Source organism: Astyanax mexicanus, chromosome 11, assembly GCF_023375975.1.
Source record: "Astyanax mexicanus isolate ESR-SI-001 chromosome 11, AstMex3_surface, whole genome shotgun sequence".
NCBI lineage: Eukaryota > Metazoa > Chordata > Actinopteri > Characiformes > Acestrorhamphidae > Astyanax > Astyanax mexicanus.
In genome coordinates, this window is record NC_064418.1 from 39,704,982 (window position 1) to 39,726,387 (window position 21,406).

The window sequence follows — 21,406 nt, forward strand, 5'->3', positions numbered from 1 at the left end:
TATACTGTTAGTGCAACTGAATGGACTGGGTGTTTATTAGGGTTTTTTACTTACGCTGTGAAAAACAGCTAACCTTCATCCTGTAAAGTTTAGAAAGTCATTGTTGTAGACCAGCGTTTCCTGGTGTCTTGTTTAGAGATATTACAGCAGACTGAAAAGTGGGTTGTCGAGCATTAATATACACTACAAGCATTACACTATATGTCCTAATGTTTGTGGACACTCTGTCTAGTGAATGTCCTTGGGCCAGGTTGGGTCTGGTTTGTTCATATATTTTTATTTTATTTTTTTATTGTGATGTATTTGTCACAGGAATAATTTAGACGGAGGGCCTTGATTAAGAACTTGATTGTTTTATTTTTTTAATACTTTAATAAGATACAGGTTTGCACAATCAGCTGATTATTTAGCCACCCGTCCCCTAGTAGTTCTACTACACACTTGAATAGACTCCAGGATGTTGCAGGATCTAATCAGGACAGAAGCAAACTCCTCAGCTTCCGTCATTAGATTCTGGACATCATAATATATTTATTTTTTTATATTTTTTATATATTATTATATTTATTTAATTAGTGTAATTCCTAGCAGAGTTTTATTACAGCAACTTTTTACACAGCACTCCAGGTACTAATGATTCCATATTTATTAAAAAAGGGTAAAAAAAGTTCTATCCTACAAAAGCTTATTATATAGAACATTATCCTTTGTTTGTTTTTAATGCTATTTAACATTATGATATCACACTGACATGTCACAGAAGAGCATGTAAACTGATCATGAATTGATCACCTCAGGCTATGGTCTGAATTTACCCACACCTGTATAAATTGTGAGGTTTTATCTTGTGAGTGAGGTTAAAGTCTGAACAGCAATCTCATGGCAAAGCGATATTAATTAGTTAGTAATAAGTTTGGGTGAAGTTGTGCAGGTATTTACTGTATTTCCACAGACTATAAGGCACACCAAATTATAAGACATTTTAAGCAACACTAGTAAGAATGCATACTTGAAGTGAACAAGGGTGTAACAAAACTGTAATCCTTAAACTAAACATTTTATTTTAAAGTCAAATGAGAGCTTGATTTTAATCTACACAGATTTCTCCACTAAAAACTGTTTATTTGGGTAAGTAAAGTGCTTCCGTTTATTTACAGTAAGCTTAGATTTCCAGTATTTTGCACAAGGCAGAGCGCTTAGCCAGCCCCAGTTAGCAAATGCTTAGCCAGCCCTGATTAGCAGCGCTAGCTAGCTGCGGTTAGCAGCACTTAGCCTGTTCTGATAAGTCAGAGCATTGTCAGCTAGCGGTTTGTCCCATGTACTTTGTTTTACCATGGTAAACACGCAAACTACAGTCTGATATACTCACAAACTCTGAACTGTAAAAGAGCTAGCGCTGTGGTTAGCGGCTAATGCTAATGCATCTGCACTCAGCTTCAGTGCTGGGGAAACTTCACTAAAACTCCTGTATAATGCTGTACTTCAGCAGAGTTGATTTACTGCTCCTTAATACCTGACTGGAAGAATTTTTACATAAGGCACACTGTATTACATTAAAGTAATTTATGTTTGCCTTATAGTAAAAACAAATATGGCAACATTCCTCCATCATAGAAGGAATTTTCACTCATAGTGGATGACCAATACCTACCAAATGGGTTGCGTAGTATATCATTATCATTATCATTGATTATATTCTGACCACGAGACCTGTATTAATATTTTAATATGTTTCATATTGTAACAGCTGTTGGAAGTGTATTTATGTGTATTTGATTAAAGATGGAAGTGTGAAAGAATACAAAGAAACAAGGCTTTCAGAGAACAGTGTACTTTAATGTATCTGATTTGGATTGCTCTGTAATATGTACTTAAAAAAAAAATAAAATGAAACAAAAACAAAGAAGCCATACATTTATAAAGCAAATAACACATGGATCTGTACAGCAATAGTAGCACATTCACACATTCTAGGCCAAGAGCTATTGTCAATTAGTGTGCACAACAACACTGTCAACTTACACACGGAAAGGTGAGAGCTGTGTTAGGGTAGAGGGACTCGTAGAGGGAATTTGATATATATATATATATATATATATATATATATATATATATATATATATATATATAAAATACCACCACTGATGTAACAATATTCCTGCTGGCGAGTTATAGAATAAATAAAGACGTGAGCTGATCTACGTGTACAGGCCGAGTGACGTGTCGTATGAGGAAAGCGATGCATTAACATTAAACTGAGCAGCAGACTGAGCTTTCTAATGTTTTTTAATGGTTTTCAATACTGAAGAAAGACATTGTGAGACATTTGATACATTTATTTATTTTTTGCTTCTGCTATTCTCGCAGCTCTTGAAAGTTAAGTGCTTTGAAACCTTAGTAGAGTAAACCTTAGTAACTCTTTTAAGGCTAAACGGGGAAAAGGAGCAGCCCTATACAAGTTCACACAAGTTCACACACCAGAGCCAGTGTCCGCACTCCTCACCAAAGACACAAAAAAGACAACGGGCCATCCTTCGGCACACTGATCAACACTGATCATCTAAGCGGAGTGATCAACGTACAATACTCAAACAACGTATAGCATAGAAAAATCGATGTAAAATAAAATCTTTGGCAACAAAAGAAAGTATGTACAGACAACAAAAAAAGGACAGTTTGATTTTTGCTCTTAATACATTTCAACACCTCTGTGGTAACGCTCATAATGTATACAGTATATACTGTAATAATAAGTGTATAGGTGTGACAGTATGGACACAATGTAGAAAACACTTATTATTATTATTATTTTTTTTTTATCCAATCAAACGAAGTGGCGACTGTTCGCAAATTAAAGATTACAGTTAAAACACTGCAGTATTTGCCTGAATCATCATCATCAGGCTCTCAGTAGACAGTAGACCTGATGTGATGAGAATTCTTTATCATTCTTTATGAGCATGCAATACCTAACTTTGCCTCTTGAGGGCACTACGAACATTCTCTTCTTTCTCTTCAAGGGGAAACGCAGGACTTTTTTTCACAAGACATTATATTCTCCTGTATTATAGCTAATTAGTGTCTTCCACTGTTTGGTACTATTACTAATAGTAGTAAAATGAGGACATACTATTCTACCGTGTTTAAAATGTTCATCATTACTGCACACCATTCCCAACCTGTTGCATGTAATACAGACATGATGCAAGCTTGGGATCATTCTTTTCTCAACCAAAAAAAAGAAAGCAGTGTCAGCTCAGTGTCAGATCTTAAAGCCCGAAACAGTACAAGTCATGAAAAATCAAGGCAGTTAATAATAATATATATAATAATAATAATAAAAAAAAAAATCCAAAAAAATACATTGACAAGCTTTCAAATACATCATCATACACTTTACACCATATATAACTGAATGCTCCTCAAAACCTCTCGATTCTTAAATCTTAGCCAAAATATTTTTTTTTTCTTTTGTCTTATTTTTTTTTCTTTTTTTCCCTAAAAAGCTTTCGTTATACTTTCGTATACTTCCGTAGACTATACAATATATGCACAAGTATATGTGTTAACATACATACGGCAACGTAGCAAAATAATAAATATATTCAGTAAAGTCACTTTTTGATTTTTTTTTATATATATTTATATATATACTTAGCTTACTTTGGGGTATGATGGATGTTTTTTTCTTTGTGGGTGTGTGTGTGTTTGTGTTTGAATGAATAAGGCCTACAAATACAGTATGTACTGATATAAACCCAAACCTCTGCGCTACACTAGCTTGCACACAAGTGTAATAATACACACATATTTCTGACCTGAATTACCGTAAGTATAGCGTATAGCAGTGGGGAAGAATGGCCAGCCCTGATTGGTACAGGAAGCCTTTAGAAACTAAGGGGCACAGCCAGTAACAGGAGGACAGAGGTCAGAGGCTGGACGGCCATGTTAATGACCAGAAAGAGCAGCGAGAGAGGAGAAAAAAAACAACATTCCCTGCTGGACAGACACATTCCCTAGGAGGGCAGTACACACACAGAGATGCTCTCCAGAAAGCTGAGCTGTGGCTGGACTACAGCATGGACTACAGGCAGGACAGGATTTGGAGGATGTTTCATGTTTAACAAAAGCATAATTGCATGATTGCTTATTTAGCTAGATAACTTAAATCCAAAGTCTTCCTATGCCTGTCTAAATGGACTGAAAAAAAACAGTAGTGCACTGAATGTACTTAAATTAAATGTTTTCATCAGGGGTTCCCAAACTTTTGCAACTCATGGCCCACTTAATCCACAATAAAATGATCTGTAGCCAATACAACATTGTAATTAACTACTGGAGAACTACAAACAAATACAGCGCAACAATCAATATAGATTATTGCTCTCTCTCTAATGGCTTAAATTGCCTTAGTCAAATATTACATAACTGAAATAACTAGACTATCAAATCAATTAGATTGCATTGACAATCATGTGACCAATGAGCTTGACTTTAAAACGATGAGTTATTTTTGCAAATAACTGCGTAATATCAGTCATATCTTGAATTTCAAAAACTGAAAATAAGAACAAACTTTATTTTGGGGCCGAAACCCCCCCTAGCAGTACCACTGTGGCCCACTGGAGGCTGCAGCCCACATGCTAACAATTTCCACAGGAAAAAAATATAATCTACATCCTACACATTTTTTGTGTAATCTTTCGTTTGCAGTATTTAATGCAACATGATTATTGGAGAATATTATTGGAATATTCCGATTCTCTGCTTCCCTGCATTTGGAGAAGTTTACCGTAATTTTCGCACTATAAGGCAAACTTTAGATTCTTTCTTTTTCCAAAAAAATCAATCTTTAATCTGGTGCACCTCATGTTTGAATTCTACCAGTCAGTTTGTAAAGAGCAGTAAAGCCACTCCAGCTAAAGTTTCTCCAGCACTAAGGCTGGAGCAGCATTAGCATTAGCCGCTAAACGCAACTAAACAGTTTTGAGGAGAGAAATCTGTGTAGATTAACATCCAGCGCTCGTTACAAGGAAACACAGCGTCAACTTTGTTCCTTACTATTGTCCCTTAAAATGCGCCTTATAATCTGGTGCATTTTATGTATGAAAATAGACCAGACAATAGACATTCACTGACAGTGCGCCTTATATAGTCTGTAAAATATGGCTATAATTTTATATAACTTTTACTCAACTGAAGTGAATACAAATCATGATATGAGCTCCTACTCATAGACAGCTGTACACATGCATTTGTTGACAAGCTAAGAGATACAGAATTTGAAACTAATATTGAAACTTATATTGGGTTAAGAAGTGTAAAAATGTTCTCATGAGAGGTTTTGAGCAACTTCACCAAAGTTACAGTTCTAGCCTGGAGTGGCAATCACAGATTATTTTAAAGTTCCTGTTATAAGGTACATAATATTGGTTAAGTAGTAAATTCAGTGCACTACTAACATTGTAAAGACCAATCTGCAGTCCACCACATGCTTATCTGGACAGTACATACTTAAAGACTGAAGGGACAGGACCTCACAAACTTCTCCAAGAAGCAAAACAAACAAAAAGAACAGAGCAAACGGTGGAATCTGGCCTGCATAGTTTTAGCCAGTGAAAGGTTTGGTCTGTATATTGTATAATGTGAGCTGTTATAGCTATAGTGTTTCATTATAACTATAGTGAAAAATGCTACGCAGCACATGCCTGGACACACATGATAACATGCAAAATGTTCTTAAGTACTTATAGCAAGAAAATATAGATGCCATTTCCAGAGAAAAAAAAATATATATATCAATGTTTAAGTATAGAGAATTTTTAACATTCTCTGAACAAGCAGTCTTATTTTACAGAGAAACAAACAAAATGACCTTCAAATAATTTTTATACAAATATATTCTAACAGCTGTCTGTCTGATCTTTGGTATATCAATCCATAAGCCTGATATCAGTCTCATCCTCAGCATCATCCCTCTTTTTGAACTTTTTCTTTTCCTTTTTTTTTTTTTTTGCTAAAAAAAAAACCCACAAAAAAAAAACCACACTCTCACTGACGTCAGTCCCTCTCATCTGAAGTTAACCCTGCGCAGAGATGAATATCATCCCTCTCTCTCCTCTTCACCACACCACTCCTCCTCTTCACAGCACTTCCTCTGTCCCCATCTGAGCTCAACTCCCTAATAAACCATCTGAACACGCCAAATGACACACACACACACGCAAGCGTGCAAGCATTCCACCACTTGGCTGAATGTTAACACATACGCACACACACACACACTCACGCAGAGAAATGAAAGAATACAGAATGCTTCAGAACAGTAAGGAAGGGAAAGCAGTCAGTCCTCCAGGGGGGTTTGGATTGGGAAGGTGGAGGTTAGGGTGAACCAAGAGCGGCTCATCGTTTCTGGGAGCCGATCATCACTTTGGAGACGAAGTTGACGATGGCAGTGGCGGGTTGGTCAGGGTCCATCTCGGCGAACAGGTGACTGACGTTATCTGTTGTGCTTCCCTGCTTTCTGGCCACAAAACCAAAAAACCTGTGATGGAAGAAGAGAAAACAGCTTTAGAACATTTTGATTTAAACAGAAAAAAATCTCTACCAATCAGAACACATATGTTTGGCTGAATAAATCCACTAGAGGTCACTGCGTCTTTTAATAGTATGGCTTTTTTCAGTTTTTATCCATAGAGGAAGTAAACAACAATTAAATTACTCAATACATGTGGATTACTTGGGGTGGATTTGTCCATGGTAGACGTATCGTATTTTTCGGACTATAAGACGCACTTTAAACTTGTACATTTTCCTAAAAAATTTACCTGAATTCTAGCAGTCAGCTATTAAGGAGCAGTAAAGCCACTCTGATTTATTACAGTGTTAAAAGGGTGAGTTTTAGTGAAGTTTCTCCAGCACTAAGGCTAGGTGCAGCAGCATTAGCATTAGCTGCTAACCGTAGCACTAGCCCTTTTGCCGTTCAGAGGTGAGTATATTGGACTGTATACACACGAACATGTCTTTTCGTAGTTACAGTCAAACCTAATTAGCAAGATCAGCATGCTATTGTTATTGACTATTATTTAGTTTAATTTTTTTTTACATTTGTATTTTGTCTTTTAGATTTAGATTTTTACACAAAGTGATAAAGGGTTGGTAGAGGTTTTTTTTTTTTTTTTTTTTTTTCACCCCAGATAAATAAAATAGCTAGAATAATAAAGGGTATTTTAAGGGTAATAATCATTAAATAAAAGTTAAAGAAGCTAATGTTAGGCTTATATTAGCTCTATAATGAGCTCTTTGTTTGCACTGTGTGTAACCTACTGGTTCACAGTCACACAGCTGGTCAACCACCACTTCAAATCTGGAGTTCTAGAGACACTTGAGGCTCTAGCAGCTGCATCCATGAATACACTGAATTTAATTAGTTCTAACCACAATGCACAGCTCTCAGACAGGTCACACAACAGGCAAACTGGTGCTTAAGGCAAGAGATTGTTGACTTCTGACTAAAAACTGGCTTCAAAACAAGCATATTGATCCAGACTATTTCTAAAAACCACCATGAAATAGCTTAAGAGACAAACTGCAGTTTGGTTTTTGCTGTTTTATCAGACTTACATTTTTCAGATTAACAAACACTTTTTTAATTCGCCCCCTAAACTTAATACCTTGGTTGTGCCTCCTTTGGCAGCAAAGTCTTTTCATGTTGTTCTGGGTTCTTTTGTGACCTCCTGGATGAGTTGTCCCTGCACTTTTGGAGTAATTTAGGTAGGAAGGTTCACCAGTGTTCCATGATATCTTCATTTGTGAATAATAGCACTCACTGTATCTCACTGGTGTCCCAAAGTTTTGGAGATTACTTTGTAACCATTCCCAGACTGATAGATGTTAATTTCTTTTTTCTTATCTGTTTTTGAATTTATTTAGATTTGCAATTAATGTGCTGCTTTTGAGATCTTTTATCCTGCTTCATGTTGTCATGTTGACAGACAGGTTCTGTCTAAGTGATTTCTTGATTACACAGTTCTGACAGTGACTAGAGAGATTAAACTTCTTTATTTATTTTTTTATTGCAGTAATGTTTACAATTTTACAACTATGGAGTATTTAAAAGCCCTAGCTCTACCCCTTCTTCATCTGCACATCTTTAATTTGGTGCTATAATTAGTACAGCTTCATAATACTTTAGTGTTCTCTGCTCTTTCTCTCTCTTTAGCCCATAAACCACAGGGCATCATGCCTCAGCATAGCCGGCTTTAGCCCTGCCATCATGTGCTTTCATCCTTCTCCTGCTTTATTAATCTGCTCTTCCTGCCTCAGCTATCTGCAAGGTACATCAGCTCTGCGGCGCTTTTATGAGTGGCCTTTTACAGACTCATCTCTTTAATACACAGCCCAGAGGAGCCATGAGAGCACTCACATGCTTCAGCTCCCCAAGAGCTGCCAGGCTTTAAGACAGAGAGCTGAGCAGGGTATAAACTGTGTGTGTGTGTATGTGTGTGTAAGGGTATATGGCATGGTTGTGACAGGGAGATGATTACAGGTAAAGTGATCACATTACTAGTGCATAAAAAGAATGTAATAAAAAAAAATACAATTTTATATAAGACTAATTGGTACTTTTGTCAGTGTGGGCAGTGTGCAAAGTCCTGCTGGAAAATGAAATCTGCATCTCCATAAAAGTTGTCAGCAGAGGGAAGCATGAAGTGCTGGTCCACTGTGTTATATTATCAAGTCAAGTCAACAGTGCAGTGTTTTCCCATTAATTCTTACAGTACTTCCTGCATCCTTCTGCCGACAACTTTTATGGAGATGCAGATTTCATTTTCCAGCAGGACTTGGCACACTGCCCACACTGCCAAAAGTACCACCAATTGGTTTTATATAATATTCACATTTTCTAAGACACTGATTTTAAATACCCATAAGAGCATAGTACAGATCATAAAGGATGACTGGAATAATCCTTATAAATCGCCCTCGTTTGGTACTTACTTTGCAGTGCCACCCTCTGCTTTATTCCACCTATGAACACATTAAAACAGACACGGTCATGCCAAAGTTGCTTTAAAGTATATTTACACAGCTATAGCAGTTGTTGATGTGATATATAAGTGGTATATAATGTTTAAAGCTGCATAATGATGCTATTAATGCATTCCCGTGACATAGTACCTACACAAAATAGCTTTTATGCTTTTTCATTAGGCAAAGGATACTGTAGCATTCACAATTGTTTTTATCTGACTTAACAACAGCGGAAAACAGTGGAAAATTTAAACCCTGGTCTTTGAAAGAGATACAAATGGTCAAGCTGAGAAGTTCTATGTATTTATCAGATAAATCAGTGTTAAAACTGTGTTTTATATGTGCAGTTCTTACTTACTTTCTTTCCTGTGGATCAAGATCACAGAACGTGACTGTGCTGATTGGGTAGTGACGTCGGAAGAAAAGCCTGTTGGGTTAGAATATATTATTTGTTAGGCAAGACTAGACTGAATACAATGAAATATTACTTAATATGTTAGTTAATTATGATATCTCAAATACAACATTGAGTAAATCAATGTACTATATATATCAGTCTGGTTGCAGGTAAAGTACAGATTTGTTTGGTAGATTAAAAAACACATTTAATATCAGACAGATAACCTGAGTAAATTCAAAAAACAGTTTTAAATGATAATGTAAATAAATAATATCATTTATTAGGAGAAAAGAAAATCTAAACCAACCTGGCCCTATGTGAAAAAGTATTTGACCCTTTAACCAACTAACTTAGTTGTGCAGCAACTCCCTTGGCAGCAACAAGTCTTTCATGTTGTTCTGGGTTCTAATGTGACCTCCTGGATGAGTTGTCCATGCACTTTTGAAGTAGTTTAAAAGGTAAGACACTGCTGGGAATGTTCTCTAGTGTTCTATGAGTTCTCTATTTGTGAATAATAGCTCACACTGTGTCTCGCTGGAGCTCCAAAGCTTTAAAAATTACTTTGTAACCTTTTCCAGACAGACAGACAGACAGACAGATAGATAGATAGCAATTGTCTCTTAGGAAATCATCAAGTTTTTTGTATTTACTTAGGTTATCTTTGTCTGATATTAAAGTTTGTTTGATAATCTGAAAAATGTAAGGATGAGTAAAATAAATAAATAAATCTGTAAGGGGCGAATACTTTTTTTTCGACACTGTAAATGTATTAAACTAAACTAAAATTTCCTGTAAAATATTTCTAACGATCAGTAGATAGGACATTAGAATAGGATGTAAATAAAATCCTACAATTTAAGATCTATATCAAATGATAATTCTGTACACAATAAAAGCATCAATAATCATGTTATATTTCTTATACTGTAGTTGTGTTAGTATTTTCTATTGTATGTATTTTGAGATCCACCCACTTTCTCTGGTTGTCCGTTAAGGTGATGCCCTGTGACGACACCTTAAAGTGAACGGTGGTTGCCGTGGGCATGGGACTGGCTGCCATGGTTTCTGAAATGGCTTTGGCGACGGCCTGTGGCCCGGTCAGAGACTCCATATCCACTGAGTTTATGTACAGCACGTTACACGCTGGAAATGAGAACATACACAGAGTGATGGGTTAAGAACTATTTTAAATAACACATTTTCTATTAGAGAGCTTTAATCCAATTGTTAATATTATATTCAGTATATTATGGCCATATTTAACTAGAAGAAGTGTATATTTAGAATAAATCAGCTTTTTATTTTTTACACATTTCACATTCAACACAGGTCCAGTCTGTTAGTATTTTTTTGCATCATATTCCATAGTTATTTTTTACAGTATGCCTGCTTTCTTGAATAGTCATGCAATGCAATCCAACATCACTCATTTATATAAATAAAAAAAACATGCTGTCCAGCATCAGTCTGAAGAGGATTCATAGAACAGCTTCATAAAACCAGCATTACAAAAATGACAGTATATTAAAGAGCAGCCGTGTGGTTTTAGTGGACAAACAGATATAGATACAGTACATATACACTCTCATGCACAGTCTCGGGACACAAAAGTGTCTATCTGTTCAGGATGCATCAGTCAAAAAAAAAAACAGAAAAACACAAAAAATAGAAAAATGAAGTAGCACTGAGTTTACCATGGGCATCAACCGGACTCTTCTGCCCTATAGTCACACAGGGGTGACCGCACAGTGAAGGAGAACATGGCAACGCTTTAGTGATGTGATAATAGAACAAAAAGTAACCAATAGACCAAATAAGCCAATTTCCCAATTTAGAAAGAGACAATACCATAAAAAAGTAATGTACAGTGTAATAATATGGTCAACTTCTGGATATAAAAATGAGCGTTTTTTTGGCAAAAGTAATCTGTTCTCTATTAAATGTTTCTGAACCAAGTATTTGAGGCCAATCATTTTATATTATACATTACCCCTAATTTGTTCAAACCTAGTGGGCTGGAATTTGGGATAACAGGCCCCAAGAAATGGCTTGAGAAACACTAGTTTCAATCATCTGAATTCTTTCATTCTTCTAACTATATACATCAGTTTTACCACATAAATGACTGAGCAGTTTCTGATCAACTGAGCAAATGACAAAAGAAAAAAAAAGAAATGTATGGATGATACAGGAAGAAATATGCTTAAAAAAAAAAAAATCTATCAGCATGAACTACATTAGGGTCTGTTTACCTGCACCCTGCTTCAGCAGCTCAGTAGCTGGGTTGACTGGTGTGGCAACCTCTGGGACCTCTTCATGGGGATCTGCAAAGACATATCAGAAGACATAATGAGACTGACATAACCTGAATTCACTCTACTGAAGAACTGGTCACATGATCATCAGATAATACAGCCAGACATGACATCCTATTTTTGTGATTTGTCTTTTAATATGATCTTGTAACGTGATTTCTGATTACAGAGTCGCTTGTCTGCCAGGCATGATTATTATCGCCTACTGCACTGTCCACAGTGGGTGGTAATGCCTTCTATCACATATCCCACAGAACAGTGTAGATCAAATAATGTCAAATGAAATATCCAACTCCAACCTCAATAATTCCCAACTCTGATCATTCACATCAGCTTGTTATGAGCACACTAGCCAGTGTTTAGTCTCACTCACAAGAAGGGTTTGGTGGTGGAAGGGAGGCGTTTTCAGGTAAATGTCTGTTGTATTGCTTTCTTGGCAACGTAAAACGCAGGTATGCCACTGACTGATTCAAACATATACCATTGTCTAGTCCATCATCAAATTCATTCATTCATTGCTATCTTGGCAATGCTCTCTGCGCACATACAGTACTGTGCATAAGTTTTAGGTACCTGGGGGAATTTCAGTAAAAAAAGGGTTTATTAGCTTAGTAAAACACTAGCATTACAATAAATACAAACAGGAATTGTATTTCTAGTTCTCATCAGTTCTCAACAACTAGTTTGGTAAATTGGTAAATTTGGTAAATAAGGTGAGCTGCTGACATAACTGAACATCTGCAACTACACTTTGTTCTTCAGCTTGGCTCACAGGATGTAACATACTTTCCTTGTAATGTTTTACTGTATGTATGTTTATTTGCATCTGTTCAAATCATATGTGGTGCTTTTTTCAGGTTAAAAACACTCATATTGCTGAGATAAATGGATTAGCGTAATTTGGCACAGTACTGTACACCCCAACTCGTTACACACACAAGGACATGCATCAGAACACTGACTCAACTTTTTTACGTCAACAATAAACAGAATATAAAATACTGTAAAATAACATTGCTGTTCCTGTAAATTACATGCTTGTGCACTTCACAGCATAAACGAGCAGGTCATTTTTTTTTCTGCTGAGAAGCACAGAAGCGTTGCGCCTTTTAAATATCAATTTGCCAAAGTGAGAGTGCACCTGGGAGATGCTGATTGGTTTATTTCATGGTACACCCAAAACACACTCATGATTAATTAAGAGAATTTCTACATGCATACTTTTAAAGGTGTACTTTTCTTGTCATTACGACAGCAAAGACACGCTGACACGCCCTAAATCAAGCTAACAGGTGCATGGTTAATGGCTCGCCTATAGATCTTTAAAATAGGGCCCACTGTGCATCACTGAAAGTTTGAACACATTGCCTCACCATGAATGACAAAAACTATAGAAAAGGAGCAGAGAATCTACTGCTTGTGCAGCACCGGCTATGATCTCACACCCTCCTGAAGGGTCTTCTCACTCTGCTGGGGCTCTCCACACTGATCTAACACCCTGTCACACACTGTTTGAGAGAGCAGGAACGAGCCTCCGGTTCCTCACTCCTCTCACACCTGCATGACACCTCACAGCTGTCTGAGGAAGACTCCCAGCTGCACCAACACTGCACTCGCTTTAGGAAGCGTTCACACCAGTGACGAGGCCATAAATCACTGTGACAGGCTGGCCAGCGTGGGGTCATGTTTGAAAAGGCCTCATGTACACATACGGGCACATATACACACATATATACACACATACACTCCCCAACCTCCAACTCAAACATGAGCACATAGCTCACTGCAGTGTATATCTTACCTTTTGTGGGAATGACCAGTTTGCATGGTAGAGCCAGTGGAGTAATGGAGTGCTGGTAGACTAATGCAGAAAGGCAACCTAGTGGAGAGAAAGAGAGAGAGAGAGAGAGAGAGAGGGAGAGACAGAGATTGGACTTAGATTTACGAGAGCAGAAATCAGAGAAGGGCATGCTTTACATGACAAACTTCCTAATGAGGTCATGCATTGAAGTCCTGCCATGTAATACATCATTCAAACCGTATCAATCCAAGCTTGTTAGACTCAGATGGAATCTGTTGATAGCACCAGCCGCCTGCGGAGCCTCCTCACTAACAAGGCTCGAGTGACAGCACATGGGTGAAAGTTCACAAGGCTTGTGCGAGCATCCTCCTAACAGATCTGGCTCTGTGTGTGTGGATAACACAGCTCAGCTCTAGGGGGAGCTACAGCATTTCTTATTACTCAACAGTGTACCAGTGCACTGAACAGAACACACTGCAGTGGGAGAAAGGTTAAAGAGAGATAGGACATGGGATGGGTTAAGTCTTTAGGGTTAAGTATAAGATTTAATTTATTTTAATTTTTTGTTCACATTTTATTTGTCAGACGTCCTTTTCTCATGCACATATCCACATTTTCTGCAGATTTGTACATGCATGTAAAAATAATAGAATCAAATAGAAATAGACAAAAGAAGAACCGAAAAAGCATGTTTGTTATAGAAATGTTTGAGTGTGACAAACCTTTCAATAGTCTAAGAAACCATCTATCTCTTGATGTATAAGTTCCTTACTCAATTAAATGTCATTACATTAAATATTATATGATTTATGTATTTAAAATACAAATTTTAAACTATCCCACTTGTATTTTCCCAGGGCACACTAACCTGTGTTTAACCATATTAAATAATTAAAAAGTAGTGAATAGTTAAATAAGTACAACTGTTTTCTAATCTCTTTGCTTTATCTCAATTAATATAAACATATTCAATATTTTGTGTAATCAAATTCCACCCCTTTCATCTTATGTTTGCAATAATTCACTATTATTATTTATTTATTTAAAAAGGGGGCCTTACTACTCTAGGTAGCTCTAATTGTTTTCCAATGGGAGTCTTTTTTATTGTCAATTCTGAATCAATTGACAGTAACAATGTGTCTTCTTTTCCCCATGTGCTCCCCTGCACATGGAAACGTGTGTTTCCCCATGTTTCCGCCCCCGCCTTGTGTTCCCCTTGTGACTATCTGTAGCTCTGCCTCCTCGTTACCTGTTTCCAGGTGTTTCCTGTTTCCTGTCTCCTTCCATGTGTGTGTATATATAGCCCTTTTGTGTCTGTGTACAGTTCACGATTCTTGTGCATTTATCAAATCAGTTAGGTTGTTTCTGTGTTTCTTTGTATCCAGTCTTATTGTATTTCTGTGTATCTTTGTTGTTTAGTTTTGTTTTATTTTCTGTTTTATGTTTGTAATTAAATTACTCACATCTGCGTCCACTCTAAGCGTCCTCTCCCTGCACACCCTGAGTAATATAAACAAGCTAAAATTTTTACTAACATGTTCATTACACTAATTATTCCCAGTTGTAAAAAAGAATTTAATGTAATATTTTATCGTTGAAACAGGTACATTTGACTTGCACCATAACAGTAGGATTTAACCAACCATTTTTAAAGGAGTGTTCAACCTGAATAAAAAAAAAGTTGTGTGCACCAAAAATGCAACAAATTATTTTAAAAGGTCTTTAACTGGAAGTTTCTTTAAGAAAGTAAATCTAGATATTTTATAGCAGCACCCTATACAATATTGTACATTGGTTTTGATTCTAAACTATCTTAACTAAACTAAAAAAAACAAGTACAGGTAAATGAAGAAGTGTGTGTGTGTGTGTGTGTGTGGAACATTTGGAACCTGGCCCATCTATTTCCCTGTGCGAGACCTGGCAGAGTCCCACCCTTTGGTGAGCACCTCAGGGTGAGGGAAGCACTGATATCTCCAGATCAGATACCTCTGCAGTGCAGCTCTGCCAGCCTTTACCCACACCTGCTCTCATTCTCACAGATCCAGCTTTCTTCTTTCACTCTCTCACTCCCCTGATAAACACATGATTATGCAATGGTCACCCTAATACTGATTTTTAGAGCACATTATATCCCCGACACAGTGCAGGAAAGACAGAAGGAGACAGCACTTTTTGAGTGAGCAACCAAGCCCAGTTTATAATACAGTGAGTAGACTAAATTAGAGAGAAGGCCTCTGGGAGGGCAGCACTGAGTGACTAAAGCTGATCATGATACTATAATTAAAGCTCTTTACAGGGCACTCCAAACCTCCAACCCTTAAGACTAGATGTTTTGGTAACACTTTCTGGATTTTAGAAGGTTTTAGAATTTACATTGAACTAAATATCTATAAAATAAACTTTAATTTTAGTCAAATTTAAATCAAATCCTAATTTAAAGCCATGGCCTTAAACCGAGCTCTGGAACACCAACAGGAAATATATAGAGGAACTGACCGAAGTAGGGCTCATTGGGACAGCCCTTTAGCTTCACCCCCTTTGGACTCGTCTCGATCAGGAAGTGACGAACCAGCTCATTGGTGATGTCACCTGAAACAATTCATGAATATTGTCAATAAAGTTGTGAGTTTTATACATTTATAATATTTATACATTGATAATATAAAAAAAATACCAGCAAGCACTGATAAATCAACCAGCATGGCTAAAGTCAGTTAGGTCTGATAGTTGGTAGTTTCTAGATGGATGGGCCCTATATCCTGCAGGTCAGCACAGTCCCATAATAGTCCTATGTCCCATGAAATTTGGCATGTCAGTGTACAGTGTACAAAATTAAAAATGAATCCTTGAGGTCCAGTTATGTGAGAGTGATACAGGTAATCCGTGTAAAAGGTAATCTGCTGCATATCCGTTTTTCATTTTTCCAGGGTAAATTTAGCATTTTTAGTGCATTTTTTACACTTGAAATTATTAAAAATGGTATATTCTAAATGCAAGTTAAAAATAAAGAAGTAAATAATTGCATGCATTGAAGTGTCAAATCATCTTAATAAAAAATACTATATAAATGATTATTATAAAAAAAAAATCCCTTAAATGACCTTTTTTTCAGCTTGAAATTTCATGACTTTTCCCTGTCCTAGAGTGACCCCAACATGACAGAAAGTAATGCAGTCTTTGTTCATGCTAGATTATCATCAGGACATTTCTCACCTATAAGACATGGGGGTATCGCGAATGCTAAACCACATAAACATTACTCAAACTATAAACACATCATTAAATACAATTTAATTAAATAAAACAGAATTTAAGAGGTGTTAAGAGGTCATTTTTCATGGCCAGTGATATTACCCTTGTAGTAAATGCCTGAAAGTGTGTAGTGAACAGCTGAAGGAGCATAGAGCCAAGATGGCCTGTGTCACTTTTTTTTTTTTTACCACAATGGTCTTAAGGGTGTGTGGTTAATTTTCTCTAAACATGAGGCAGGCTCAGACCCAAGCGAGAGCAGCTATACTGTAACTACTGAGATCTGTCCTCGTCCTTACACTGCTTAACGATACATTTTCATCAAGGACTTTATAACATATAATGCATAACACTTGCATTAGATATAAGTACTGTACGTGTGGATAGAATCTGTTTATCAGACGCTGAGAGATGGATTATGGGTTCGGGCAGAGTCAGACTGCCTGTCTGGATTGGTTCTTGGACGCAGAGGGCAGGCTGTGGGTTAGCGGAGAAGCTTCCTGGCAGCGGTGTGTTGAGACGTGCATTATGATGGTGTGAAAGACGATGATCTGAAGTGTGCTGATAGAGAACATGGATATGTAAGTGGAGAGTGCGTGGCCTGAGGGTGCACCGGCTCGGTACCTTTCTTGGCCTGCTGCGCTGTGGGCGGCGGGGAGGACACTTTCATGGCCAGGCCGTAAGCGCCTCGGAAGGAGTGACTGTCTCGAATGATGAAGGCTCCTGGCTCCCTCTCCTTCAGGATGTTAATAGCTGGAAGAAGGAGGAACAACAACAACAACAATGGGAAGAAGATTTAATTCCAGCTGTTATGAGGGTCAGCATCTGTTGTCAGCTTGTACCATGCAGACTACAGTATATCTATCTCTTATCAGGCAGGTTACCTCAATACAAAACCATTCCTATGAAACTACAAGATATGTGAAGACTGTAACACTTCCTATGAACCCTGTATTCATAATGTATTATAAATGCATTTATAATACATTATATGACATGCATAATACCTTATAATGACTGTAATAATTCTGTATAATAACTCATAAGTACTTAAAGTGACATGCATAACACGTTATAAACTACAAGTATAAGGGTTAATAAAGAAAGGGCTTGTAATGACTAATAATATCTGTTCATAAAAACATTGTACAATGTAGTGTTGTAATGCACTAGAACACATATTTGGTATATTTTCGTATAATGCATTATAATATTATAATGTAGGTTTGTGCTCGAGTTACACATAACAGATGCAGATGTTGGCTAAGCTTAACAAAATGCATATGGCGCAGTGCATATGCTTGTGTTTAGTGCTATCTCGTGTGCAGATTGTCTAATCCAATAAGAGTGCATCTCACAGGAGAACCAGATGTGGAGGCCAACAGCCACTGACCTTATAACCAATACACAAACCAGGGCCGGTCAGGACACGCTAGGAGTGTTTATGGGAGTTATATGCCTCGTCTCTCTAGCTAAATATAGGTCAATAAGACCCTCAATTCGGTGCACATGCTCGAACCTTACCTTGTTCTCTGGAGATGTCTGGTTTATACCAGAACTTGGATGTGTCTTGGACAAACTTTACATTCAGTCTGGTCTCTGGGCTTCCATCTAAAGACAGAACAGAGAGTCAGGCTGGAGAGCTTTGGGAGGAAAAGGCTATTCGTGTTAGCAATAATAAGCTGCAAGTAAACAGACACACAGACTTGATGTGATTGAGGGGCTATAATGGTACAATCTTACTCCCCATCTAAAGTTAGTTATATAGCCTCATCCGCATGCTTGAATTATTGACTTTAACAGCTTCACATTAACCACAGGCTCACAGCTCTCCAAATAAGGCAGACAGTATTTCCAGTATTCTAGAAGCAGTTCCAGATTTAACCACAGAATTGCTATCAGACAGCCAGAGGTCACATTCTATCATAATGACAGAAATACAGCACGCAGCATTTATTATATGGTAGCGTCTAGAACAGCCGACTCAGCTGGATATACAACTGACAGAATTAACACTTCCATTGCAGAGAGCTTGTGGTTTATATGAAGCCGTTACAGCCAGTAATTCAAGCAGGGGCTCCTACATCTCAACCATAATGCAGTTACAGGGATTGCTTTGGTTTGGCGGTCAAATAAAATTCTTTCATAATTTTTTTGGGTCCATATTATTGAATATCTTTATGTTCCATTTGTTAACATAAACTAAATAATATCAGATTTATTATACTATATTTTAAAGGTTCACTCTTAGAGTTGTTCAGAACTGTGTAGAACTCTGTCACCACACTTTTTTTTCTTCAGTCAAAACCATTAAGTACAAGTGAATCATTTTTCATCACATATTTCTGATGAGATTAACAGAGATTAATTATTAGATGTAAAAACAATTCGCATTAATGAGGAACAAGGAAGAAGAAAGAGAAAAAATAACTAAAAATAAAAATAACAAGAGCTTCCTGCAAGGAAGAGAAGGTAAACTTAAGTTCAAGTTTTTCTTTGAATAAAAAGAAGATTAAAGATTGACCAATGCAGAAACTAAAAAAACAAGAATAGAAACAGAAGGGAATGGAAGCTTTAATAAAGACAAACGGTGGACACACTAAATACTGAAAAATATGTTTTTATATTTGCCAATGAAAAATAATAAGTAATGCAATTAGTGGCTGTTTTGAGTGACATAAAAGTGTGGTCTCTACATTTTGCACAGTACTCCATTGAAAAAATTCCACCAGCTTATTTGTATAGACATTTTTTTATATGTTTATCTATATAGTAAAATTTGTAAATGCACTGTAAACACCAATATATCTGTAGAATGTATTTAAAATTTATATTTAGACCAAAATACATATATTATATACAAATGTCTGCATTTGAAAACAGCCTCTTTTTTTTTTTTTTTTTTTTTTTTTTTTTTTTTTAAATCTGCCACCTCCACTTACCGCACATGTTCAGTTTGGAGAAATCAGGAAGTGTGTGGAACAAGTGCACGCTGGGAGTGCTCCCTCCGCTGGACATGGGCGAGGACACCTTCCCGTTGAGAGTGCCGTAGGACAGGCTGCCGTTGGGCCGCTCCCCGCTGGACATGCGCCTCTTCTCGGGCAGCTGTGGCTGGAAGCCCGGGCTGCCCTGTCTGAAGCCCATGCTGTCGGGATATCCGGCAGGCGACACGGGGAAGGACGGGGTGGAGGGCGGGTGATACCCTGAGCTGCTGCTCTGGCGGGAGAGAGCGCCGTGCCTCTCGTCCGGGGTGGTGTAGCCACTGTACATGGGGTGCCGGTCCAGGCTGGGGCTGCCGTGGCTCATCTGGGACATGGATGGGTGTCGGCCAAGGACGGGGCTGCCCTGGCTGGGGTGGGTGAGCGAGGCCTGTCTGCTCAGGACGGGGCTGCTCTGGGTGGGCTGGGAGGTGGACGGCTGTCTGCTGAGGACAGGGCTGCTCTGGTTGGGCTGGACGATGGACTGGACGAGGGATGGCTGGTAGCCCATCGAGGGGGTGGTCTGGAGGGCTTGCCTGCTTAATGTGGGGCTGCTCTGCGTCCCCTGGCTAACGGGCATCTGTCTGCTCAGCATCGGGCTGCTCTGCGTCGCCTGTGAAACCATACCGTGTCTAGCCAGTATGGGGCTACTGGATACTCCGGGCTGATAGCCGTTGGGTGGAGATTGCTGCCGGTCATAGATGAGACCGTCCTGCTGATTGGGGAGTCTGTTCTGAAGGGTGGGGCTGTTTGAGGTATTGGTGGGTATGGTGTTGTGCCGTGAACTGGGGCTGCCTAGGACGGGCTGTGCACCCATGGCATTAACCTGGATGGGCTCTGGTGAGGAGGGACTGAGATCAGGGCTGATGTAGCTGCCTGCCAGGCTGCCAAGGGTGGAGTAGGAGGGGTATGAGGGTGTAGGGAGGCAGGACGTGCTCTGTGAAGGCAGAGAACGGAAACCGGAGTCCACCACTCCATTAGGCGTGGTGTTTAGGCCTACCCCACTATCAGCCACTGGATGTTCTCTGGAAAAAGGGAAAAAAAAAAAAGTAACATCATATTTAAATGAGTATTATATCTAGCTAATTTAGGCTGCTCTTTATATAATGTAAACTCATGTTTTATTAGTTCAAATAAAACGAAAGCATTTTTGCTACCTGATACTTAAAAAATGAAAGTTCACTTTTTGCCCAATACATTTTTGTACTCCAATTATTAAATATTGCATACACAGAGTGGGTAGGCCTGTGACGATAACTGTTTTTTTTTTTTAATGGACAATATATTTTCCCATCAAGAGAAGATCTAGGCTCTGATTGGCCACTCCAAAAGGCAGATTTTGTTTTTCTTTAGTCATTCTGTTGTTGACTTGCTCCAGTATTTTGAGTCATTGTCCTGTTGCATGACCCAATTTTTACAGTTTCAACTAATGTATAGACACTCTTACATTAATCTATAGTATTTTTGATACACTTAGGAATTAATCTTGGCCTCAAAAGCAAAGCAGGCTTAAATAATAATGTTCACTCCACTATATTTTACTGTTGGCATGATGTTTTCATGGTGATGTGCTTTTTGATGTTATATGAAGTGCAGCAAAAGTGTATAGACATTAATTCTGTTCGTAGGT

The 21,406-nt window shown here is 37.9% G+C and overlaps 1 protein-coding gene across 11 annotated transcripts in view; it reads right to left on the reverse strand.

Moving 5' to 3' along the window:
- Positions 1 to 1,815: 1,815 nt before the first annotated feature.
- tns1b (tensin 1b) overlaps positions 1,816 to 21,406 on the reverse strand; it is a 358,347-nt gene continuing 338,756 nt past the window's right edge. For 9 of the 11 annotated variants that reach the window (XM_049484879.1, XM_022680177.2, XM_049484880.1 and 6 more), the window contains 11 exons: positions 19,741 to 20,801; positions 18,323 to 18,409; positions 17,423 to 17,551; positions 16,046 to 16,138; positions 13,550 to 13,627; positions 11,686 to 11,757; positions 11,128 to 11,154; positions 10,408 to 10,576; positions 9,392 to 9,460; positions 9,001 to 9,030; positions 1,816 to 6,544 (listed from right to left, as the gene is read on the reverse strand). In XM_049484879.1, coding sequence (XP_049340836.1) covers positions 6,403 to 6,544; positions 9,001 to 9,030; positions 9,392 to 9,460; positions 10,408 to 10,576; positions 11,128 to 11,154; positions 11,686 to 11,757; positions 13,550 to 13,627; positions 16,046 to 16,138; positions 17,423 to 17,551; positions 18,323 to 18,409; positions 19,741 to 20,801 — 1,957 coding nt within the window. In that variant the 3' untranslated portion in view covers positions 1,816 to 6,402. The remainder of the gene's footprint in view (positions 6,545 to 9,000; positions 9,031 to 9,391; positions 9,461 to 10,407; positions 10,577 to 11,127; positions 11,155 to 11,685; positions 11,758 to 13,549; positions 13,628 to 16,045; positions 16,139 to 17,422; positions 17,552 to 18,322; positions 18,410 to 19,740; positions 20,802 to 21,406) is intronic. The other 2 variants (XM_049484878.1, XM_049484886.1) reach the window with 1 other exon arrangement.